The 9,518-nt window shown below is 40.2% G+C and overlaps 3 protein-coding genes and 1 long non-coding RNA gene across 8 annotated transcripts in view; 3 read left to right on the plus strand and 1 right to left on the minus strand.

Annotated features, from left to right (window-relative positions):
* The first annotated feature begins 198 nt into the window (after nt 1–198).
* On the plus strand, nt 199–1,724 carry LOC117953746. Its single transcript, XR_004658675.1, has 5 exons — nt 199–319; nt 398–466; nt 554–638; nt 771–857; nt 1,641–1,724. It is a non-coding gene; the product is annotated as an uncharacterized LOC117953746 (long non-coding RNA).
* Nucleotides 1,725–2,610: 886 nt separating this feature from the next.
* si:ch211-14a17.10 (zinc-binding protein A33) lies at nt 2,611–5,355 on the plus strand. The gene is made up of 4 exons (XM_034887020.1): nt 2,611–2,626; nt 2,732–2,995; nt 4,124–4,265; nt 4,572–5,355. The coding sequence occupies exons 2-4, from the start codon at nt 2,776–2,778 to the stop codon at nt 4,963–4,965; spliced, it is 756 nt and encodes a 251-aa protein (XP_034742911.1). The 5' UTR covers nt 2,611–2,626; nt 2,732–2,775; the 3' UTR covers nt 4,966–5,355.
* Nucleotides 5,137–6,649, minus strand: c12h14orf119 (chromosome 12 C14orf119 homolog). The gene is made up of 2 exons (XM_034887021.1): nt 5,883–6,649; nt 5,137–5,789 (listed from the first exon to the last, which is right to left on the minus strand). Exons 1-2 carry the CDS (start codon nt 6,324–6,326, stop codon nt 5,616–5,618), a joined length of 618 nt encoding a protein of 205 aa, XP_034742912.1. The 5' UTR covers nt 6,327–6,649; the 3' UTR covers nt 5,137–5,615.
* A 498-nt stretch (nt 6,650–7,147) lies between these two features.
* The window catches only part of acin1a (apoptotic chromatin condensation inducer 1a), a 16,332-nt gene continuing 13,961 nt past the window's right edge, over nt 7,148–9,518 (plus strand). For 3 of the 5 annotated variants that reach the window (XM_034887250.1, XM_034887251.1, XM_034887252.1), the window contains exons 1-4: nt 7,149–7,371; nt 8,950–9,015; nt 9,138–9,249; nt 9,343–9,398. In XM_034887250.1, coding sequence (XP_034743141.1) covers nt 7,234–7,371; nt 8,950–9,015; nt 9,138–9,249; nt 9,343–9,398 — 372 coding nt within the window. In that variant the 5' untranslated portion in view covers nt 7,149–7,233. Of the gene's footprint in view, nt 7,372–8,949; nt 9,016–9,137; nt 9,250–9,342; nt 9,399–9,518 lie in introns of all 5 variants that reach the window. The other 2 variants (XM_034887248.1, XM_034887249.1) reach the window with 1 other exon arrangement.

Genomic DNA, 9,518 nt, shown 5'->3' on the forward strand with positions numbered 1-9,518 from the left:
CTTGTTATTTTTCCCACTATGTGTTAGTGTTTGAATTATTGTCTTTTACAATAGTTACAATAGTTGGTATCAATAGTTTACATTATAGTGGGGCCACTGGTTGGAAAAGGTTTCCTCGTCCTAAATAGTTTGAATAAAGCCTCAAAAGAAAACACCACAATATTAAATAAAGTCAACTGTTCAAATATTTTTGAAAATTTCAAAGCACAATTACACTTTTTTCGTTTCGATGACCTGACTTCATCCTGTGCAACAGAGCTGCAGAGGAAACTGCGATTAAAGAGCAAAGAATGCTCTGTACTTGAGGAAATATATGAGGGTAAGTTGTGAACACAACTTCAGCTAAAGGCTCTAAAAAGTCATGTTGTGATTTGGTTTATGTGTGTCTTTCTATCAGAGGTGAAGACTGAAATTTCACAGAAAATTGTAGAACGCAACAGAACCGGAAACTCCCAAACAGCACTCAGTGCATAATGTTACAATGCAACATTGGCCTCATCGCTCTGATATAGTGTATTATTCACATTACAAAGGAAATTTGCTCTGTTTTCAGTTCTGAATGTGATAAACCTGCATGATGATCTGACTACTCTGAGGGATCTGATCTCCACCACAGAAAAATCCAGACAGGATCTCAGGTGATTCACAGTAAACATCATGGGTTTTAAGGAATATATAGTCCGGCATTGAGAAATGTATTTTTTTGCTTGATACTTGAAACAGGTTGAAACAAAATGAGACTTCATTTTTCACGGACTCTCTGCTCACAGAGCTGCAGAGGCAACTGGAAGAGAAGCAAGAAGAACTGAACTCCAAGAATGCCGACATAGAGAAACTGATTGCCAATCCAAAAAGAAGTGAGCTCAAATAAGAGCCTTTAAACATTCAGCTGCAGCTGATAATTTCTTAAGATTTCAGTGTTAAAGGGATAGTTTGGATTTTTTACCCCTTTCATTTACAGTAGTCATTAATGCTAGAGGTTGATAGATTGAATCAATCCCCGATGACAGACTTAATCAATAGCAATTCATATATGACAATGTTATTCAGATGGACTTCTTATAAATTACTCAAATGGTAAACATCAATGTATGGCTTAGTTCTTCACAATGATCAGTGCATTAGTTAGACATTAAGTAATGTATGTTGGTGCACCAGCATTGTAACGTGGTACCTATGTAGTTAATAAGTTCCTAATTGCTAAATAAAACCAGATGACATTAACAGAATGAAACATCCTAAATTCAGAGGATCTTTAAATTATTTTGTTAGTGGGGCCTTCTTTTTTGTTCTCTTTTGGAAGTTTTTGCATACATTTTAAGTTTTTTTATGATTCCGCGTTCCATGAGTTTTGGCCTTTATGTCAGGCCAGTGGTTTTGGTAGGAACAGCTGGCGCATCTAAACAAATTCTACTGTGGAGCTGCAGTGGACGATAAAATCGACTATGAAACGATGGAAAAAATCCTGCACTCTGCTCTTGCTATGGCCTTTTATTTAAAAAAAAAAACTAACGTTTCGGTCCCTCTGGACCTTCATCAAGACTTGATGAGCAGAATAAATAACAAGTTTAAAAAAACAAAGAGAGAGTCAGTAGTTGCTGTTCACAGATTTAGTCAAACTGAGTCCATGTTTATTTCAGTTTTAACAATCACCAAGCTGCAAAATGAGATATGGGCCCTTCAGAAAAAGGCTGGCAATGATACCACTGGTGGCCGTGGAGAAGGTTAGTCTTAATGAAAATGCCAATTTAACAATTCAGAGTGACATTATGTGGCAGTCAAGTCCAAAATGACGTAATGTAGTTGACTTATCTGAATGTCATAAGTAAAGCTGCTCTGAAGGAGAACACTTTTTATGACTTGGTTTCCTCTTTTAACACAACAGAGCTGCTGAGGACACTGTGATTAAAGAGTGAAGAATGCTCTGGACTTGAGGAAAGATATGAGAGTACGTTATTCTTTTTTCTTAAAACTAAAATGTAAAGATTAAATGATCTGTCCTCATCTTCAACCTTCTGCCTTTGTCTGGAATGATGTTACAACAAATCTGTTTGGTCTTTAATGCAATTGTGGTTATTTGTTGTCTTCTCTCATAGAATTGGAACAACTACAAACAGAATAAAAAAGGGAACAGAAAACTTGAAAACCCAAATAAAGGTATGCAGCAGACTGTACATTGTTTGATAGTTTGGGTAATACGCTTATTTGCTTTTTATCATAGAGTTAGATCATGTTTTTATGCAATAATGCTACAGCCAGACGCCGGTTAGCTTAGCACAACGACTGGAAACACGGAAACTGCTAGCCTGGCTCTGTCCAAAGGTAATGATGTGTGTTGTGTTTTGACGTGGGGTTATGTGTCAGACTATTTCTTGGTTGGGAGCAGACACTTCCTGAAATCTCTGCAGGCTGGCTGGTTCCTCGTTTCTAGTCTTTATGCTAAGCTAAACTAACTAGGCTTCTGGCTGTGGCTACATATTGACCACACAGACATGAGCGTGGATTCGATCTATTCCCTATTGCTCGGCAAGAAAGCAAACAAGTGCATTTCCACACTTGGTGTTTGTTTCATACTGTATTCGTGTTTTTTAAGACCTAAAGGAAGAGGTCAACACACAGTGTGACGGTGAGATGCTCAATGTGACCTCATTATCACTCTAAACATAGAGTTGTTCTTGAGATCCAGTGAGTCATTTGATGCAGTTTTTGAACTGAATATTTCATCAAACAGATGTACAAAGACAACTGCAACAGAGCCAGGAGGACACAAATTGCATGCAGCAGCAGCTGCGTGAGAAGGATGCCAACCTCAAACAGCTGCAGCAGCAGTTAGAACAGCAGATCAGGGAGAACAGTTTAGTTCTGTTCAGCAGAGCAGAGTGCAGAGAATTCACTGTGGTATTACCCCCACCCAAAACAAATGATGCTTTTCTTTCTTTCTTCTCAGATCTCCAAAACAGACTGAGTAATGTGGAGGATAAGACGATCTATGCCAGTGAGTCGCACACCAGTTTATTTAATATCTTTGCACACGCACGCACGCACGCACACACACACACACACACACACAGCACTGATACTATATAAATCTAACTGTATAGATGATTTTAAAGACTTTATAAATGTTACATATAAAGGTCGGTTTAATCAGCATACAGTACCTGCTTCTCAGTCTGTGAAAACAGTTGTATAAGGACTTCTGTGGCCCTGGATATGTTTTGTCAAGTCTGGGAAAATAATTGTTTGTAACAAATGGGCATTTACCAGACAGGAAATGAAAGGAGCCAACTAGTTGCATCCGGTGAACTGTAATTCGATTCAGGGTTCTGGAGGCAGCCTTTGTTGGCAACAGCCGTGGCTGGAGGCATCATGTATTTGTGAATGCATGTTATAACCAAAAGGTCAAAGGTCAACAATACTGTGACATCATAATGTTCTGCAAAAATACTTTTCTGGCCATTATTCAACGCCATGTCTGAGGAACAGAAGGGAAGATTGTGACCATATGTAACATTTGGTCAGCTACTGAATTGGTGAAACTAATCTTGGGTTCCCACTGTCCCTTCATCACAAAACAAACAGGTGCCTTGATTGCCTTCACCAATAAAATATAATAATAAAATAACATCTACCATCCGTAGACCGTTGACTCGATGAAAAACAACTTGCAGGGTTTGATCTTGTCCTTCATCTTTTTTCTCTGCAAAAAGCTTCCAATCTGCCACAGCTCATTGTAGAGGGCGAGAAGGACTTTGATTTTGTCCCTTGTCCTCCTCTCTGCCGCTGCCTCCACACTGTCCTGTTCCAACAGTCTGCTATGTCTCTTCCTGAGGAGGGTTGCAGTTTGTTTGTTTTTTATTTGGATCCCATAGTTCTTGTTTCAAACCACCCTCTTCACTTCCTCTCCCTGCATGATAACCAGGATAGGGGGCGTCCTGTTCCTCTTAATAGTCCACCACAAGCTTGTTGGTTTTGCCAATATTAGTTTTAATCTGTCACTTGTTACTCCCCAAACTTTTTGGAAGTTACAAAATAAATCACTCGAATGGTGCTTTAATGTAAATTACTTTTCAAAATGTGATGTAAAGATGCACATAATTGACCACATTTTCTCGATTTACAGGGCAGGTGATCCTGGATCCAAACACTGCACAACCGAGAATAGCTCTTTCTGCAGATAACACCAGTATTTCTACTAGTGAGGAAATACAAAACGTCCCCGACCATCCAAGCCGGTTTGATGTGGTTCCTGCTGTCCTTGGCACTAATGCCTGCCACTGACGGTTGCCTGCCAATCGGAAGGTTGGTGGTTCGATCCCCGCCCCTGCAGTCATTGTCGAAGTGTCCTTGGGCAAGACACTGAACCCCGAGTTGCCCCCGGTGCTGCGCATCGGAGTGTGAATGTGTGTGAGTGTTTATCTGATGAGCAGGTGGCACCTTGTACGGCAGCCCCCGCCACAGTGTATGAATGTGTGTGAATGGTGAATGTTTCCTGTAGATGTAAAAGCGCTTTGAGCAGTTGCTAAAACTGGAAAAGCGCTATATAAATACAGCACATTTACATTTACATTTAATGGCTTCTCAACTGGCAGACAGTACTGGGAGGTGTCTGTTGCTGGGAAGCCTAGTTACCAACTTGGAAGGGCCAGTGAATCTGCTCAAAGAAAGGGATCGATGGTGTTCAGTCCAACAAACGGTTTCTGGACGCTAGTCATGAACAAACAGGGTCAGTTGATAGCTGTCAATAGGAAACCTTTTATTATTCCATTTCAGACGCAACCTCTTACACTGGGAATTCTGCTGGACCACAAGAAGGGACAGATCTCAATTTACAACGCTGGTGCCAGATCTCATATGTACTCATTTGTAGGTCAAAGGTTTACAGACAAAATCTATCCATTTGTAAATTACTGTGTTGAAGATGTTGAAAGTCTGACGCCAATAGTGTTACTGTGTCCTGGATAAAATAGAGAACAGGGCAAGTGATCTTTTGTACGATGTAAAATCTTAGCCATGTCTCTCATTCACGGTAACCTTAGTAGGGAAATAAAACAATCCCTGCAACTGCAGAGTAGTTTTCCCACATACTTCTGTTGTTACTGCTGCTAAATTTTTCAGACAATTTAACAACAAATGTACAGTGATGTATTTTGTTTATTTGTCTTAGGTTTTAAAAAGAATTTGTCCTCTTGCCCAGGTGTTTCAATCACTAGGCCCGGTTCTGAAAAATGTACCCTAAGTTTAATTTAATCAAGCAAGTTATTTAATCTGTTTATTTCATGAGCACACCATTGGATAACTGGACAGCAGAGCTATGATTAAAGCATTACACAAAATGTTCTGAAATTTTTTTAATAAATAAAAAAAAAGTGGTATAATGTGTGATATAGCCCTGGAGAAACCGGTGTAGGAAACATAATAAAAACAGCTCGTATTAAAGGAACACTTGTGTTCTTACAATGAAATGGTTTACCTTCAACATTAAATACCATAACAGTAACAAACATTTCTCTGAAGAGAACTATCTCAGATCTAATAAACATTTCCCACAGCTTTTCACCTCTTTAACACTTTGTTGTAATCACTTGCTTTTTAAATCACAAAACCAACATTGCTCAGTCTCTTCCTGCTGTACCGGCTACACTCCTGTAAAAGTGAGCAACGAAAACTGGGTCCTGCTCCTCCAGTATGTGCAGGAAATGATTCCTCTCCTCTTCTCTCCAAGACTCAAACCACTGGGTCCACAGGCGCAGCTGGCATTCAAAGATGTTTGGTAGTCTGTCTTTAACCTTGTAGGTGTACAAAAAAGAAAGAAAGCAGCTGTTAAAGGTTGGATATGATCAATCTGGACTATCTGTTAAGAGGTGACAGTGCGACTGTACCTGAAGAGTACTGAGTGAATCTAAGAGGGTGCACACTTTTCCGGGTACAGCTTTCCCCAGAAGGTCCTGCAAGAAGCACTCCCTCTGAGTGGCGTTCCAGCCCTGGAACCAGCTCAGGACACACCGCTGCTCCTGGAGGCTTACGTAGGATATGGGCTCCAGCTCTCTCATCTTAGCTGCACTCGGTGAAGCTAAGGACAGGTTCCCAAGGCTGGGAGGGCTGACTACACCATGTGAAACTGATGGAAAGTCCCCCGGGCTGGGAGTGGAGTAGCCGGTCCAGTGTTGTGTTGCCATGGTCGGTGATCCCTCTGTCGGACCTCTGTGCCTGGAGTTGTGAGCGCTAGACAGCATGTCAGCGGCCGTGAGTCTGTGGCTGTCTGCGGGCTGCTGCTGCTGCTGCTGCTGATTTAGGCCTGGACTGACATAATTGAACCACGACATCTTTGGTAAAGCCGGTTTGTTTCAGCCTGAGGAAAGCCAGCTTTTCCTCTGCTGTAAGTTATTCAGCTCAGCACAGGGAGACTGCTCTGGTCTGGGTAACGTTATCATGTAGCTTAGCTTATATAGCCTATTTGCAACACTACTGTAGGAGTCTTAATTTAGACCTATTGTCCCAATTAACTGCTAAAACATAAATGGTTGAAAGTATTCCTTTTTTTAAACGTTAATCACCTTATTGACGAGATATTTGAAGTGCAGCACTGACGAACGAGTCATTCTGCTAATCTTTCTGACAAACCGGAAGAGTGCGCACCGTGCACATAGCTAGACAGTTACAGGCTCATTGGCTTTGTCATGTAGGCGATCAAACTTGCGCAAAATATGCGCAAAGTTTGTTATCGACAAAATAAAAAGATTTAAACGGTAATTTGTGCATACTATATATAGAATATACATATATATACATCCAATAGTACTACAAATTAATAAAATGTTCTCTGGGCTATAAATGTTGATACATCTTTATTTTCAAATTATGCACTAACAAACAACAAACAGGCTATATAGAGAATATTTGTTGTATACCAGGAGTTACAGTCTAACGCTGTCTTGGGGTCTATGTGGAAAATACATAACATCAAGAAATAAATTTTGACCAAATGACAACCACAAAATTCTTTAAGTCTTTAAGGCTTTGGGATTGGAGTGCTGAATAGTTTTTATAGTTTAATTTCATTCATAAACACTTTAAATAAAGGTTATTGTTATAAAATTTACTTTTGTGAAAGGGAAATTTGCTAAGATAATAAAAAAGATTTATGATAAGGTTGAAATCGTCAACGATGACGCTGGGTGGAGGAAGGCGTTGCTCGTCGCTCTCGCTGTGAACTGACTAGAGGAACGGAAAATGGCGGATCTGGAAGACGTTAAGCTGGACGGGAGATCGCTACAGTCCCTTCGAGTAGCGGATTTAAAAGCTGCTCTTGAGGAGAGAGGACTCTCGAAAAGTGGGCAGAAGAATGCTTTAATAAAAAGACTCAAAGGGGTGAGTTCTGCTGAGAAATACGGGACCACGGTTGCTTCGAGCTACCGTTAACGAGAAAACAGGCTGATGTTCTCTCGAGGGCCGACAACTATCGTTACTGCCGAGCAGCGTAGCAGAGTTATGGAGGTTGACGACCACCAATCAGCTGAGAAATATGTCTGTTTGCACTACGCGGTGGTTAAGCAGTGTGTTCGCCGCGTAGAATTATACCAACCGTAGAAAGACCCTAAGTTCAATCAACTTATGGGCTAATTTTAACGTCTGTGTCGGGCTATGTTGTCTTGTTAGCTCCTCTGGCTAACGCTGTGACTTGAGCGGTGGCCTGGTTTGCTAGTAGCTATCTGTTACTGCTAGCTAGCTAACGGTGTCGGTCGCGAGCAATGTTGGTGTACTAGAGTTTAGCTAGGAGATCAATGTCACACAAGTTGTTAAGAAAGTCTATACCTATTACCAGCTTACTATGTATATTTATTTAACGTAGATGCAATGTTTTTAAATCGACACATTTCGCAGTTTTCCGCCAAATTTAGCATTAATTTAGCTTTAAAATGTAGCCCAGGCCCGTGAGCTGCATAGGTTCTGTATGAGCCAGTTTGTTTACATTTAGACATGTTATCAACCTTATCTACCCCGCCAAGAAAGTTTGGGCATGCTTTTCTTTTTATAAGCGAATACCGCAATCACTTTACTGACGTTAGCATTTTTCCGCTGATATGCGCCACAGCAAGTGGTGTTAGCATTTGCTTTTGCTTTGTTTAATGTTTATGACCCTAATGTAGAATTTTGTCATCTTTTATTTGTCATGTAGAATCTGAACATTGTTATTTAGTTATAACCTATAACAAATCTACACTGTCTGTTACCAGTGGATGGTTATATTATCATTACTGTTTTTTGTTGGTATTACACAGTTGTTTGATTTACTGCTTATCACTGCCCAAGATGTTGGAGATTATTGAACATAGCTTACTTCACAAAGTATTTGTGGTTTACATATGTGTGCATGCAAAATAATTCAATCAGCAGATTGCGAGGATTGCCACATTGCTCACTGTCATGGAAGAGATGGATAAAACAACACATTTTAAATTAAAGACACGTAAAATTGAAACCAAGTTGGGCCAGGTAGCTTTTTCTTGCAACTCTGCCAACATCGTTTTCAGTCTGGTCTGCCAGTTGCCAGGCCTGGTCTTATTGACCCTTATGACTCTTACTGTGCTACTTGTTTGCTTCTGACCAGGTAACTCTGTTGTTGTCATCCTCCCCTTTTCCCACAAATTTCCTATTGCCTGCTACTGTACGCTATATCAAAGGCAACAATATTAAGAAAGCTATGCAGAATATTGTTTTTCCCATCTATGTTGATGGCATACCAAAGCACGTGTAGTGACTTATAACAGTTTAAGAATGGAAATGTTGGCAATAGTAATGATAAATGATTACTGAATACAGTACGTAGTAACTATGTTGTCTTAAATTTAACACACTCAACGCATCAGTACCAACTCTTAACACCTTGCAAAGAATGCCTGATTGTTATTTTCATCTAATTAATAAAGTCTATTGTCTCAATAACAGGCTCTCATGCTGGAGAATCTGCAGAGGACTTCCACTGCTCACATTGGGCTGCAGCCAAACTCACAGGTGACTGTCACGGAGCTTTATTTTCCTTTCAGCCGCTAAAGCCTCTTCCCATAAAATAACAGTATGAATGACAATTAGCAGAAAGGTATATACATTCTATTTTTAATGGTCTCTATATTTAGATTGGTGAGGAAATGAGCCAGAACAGCTTCATCAAGCAGTATCTGGCTAAACAGCAGGAGCTGCTGAGGCAGCGACTGGAGAGAGAAGCTCGTGAAGCATATGACACAAGTGGTAAGTGTGCAACTTAGTAAGGTACTATATACATCTCAGGTCTATTGTATGCAAATATTTTTGTGATTATATTTATTTCTCTTTTATAAACAGAGCCAGAGGACCACACAGAAGTTAATAACAGTACATCATGCCCTCCTCAAGTCCAGGTCAGAAATCTCTTACTTTTCTTACCTTGCATCAGTCACATTCTCTAATCTTTTTTTGGAGATTCTATGCTTCAAAGGAACCTGCTGGTAAGAGTGGTGCCAGATCATTTACATGATTTC

This window comes from Etheostoma cragini, chromosome 12, assembly GCF_013103735.1.
Source record: "Etheostoma cragini isolate CJK2018 chromosome 12, CSU_Ecrag_1.0, whole genome shotgun sequence".
NCBI lineage: Eukaryota > Metazoa > Chordata > Actinopteri > Perciformes > Percidae > Etheostoma > Etheostoma cragini.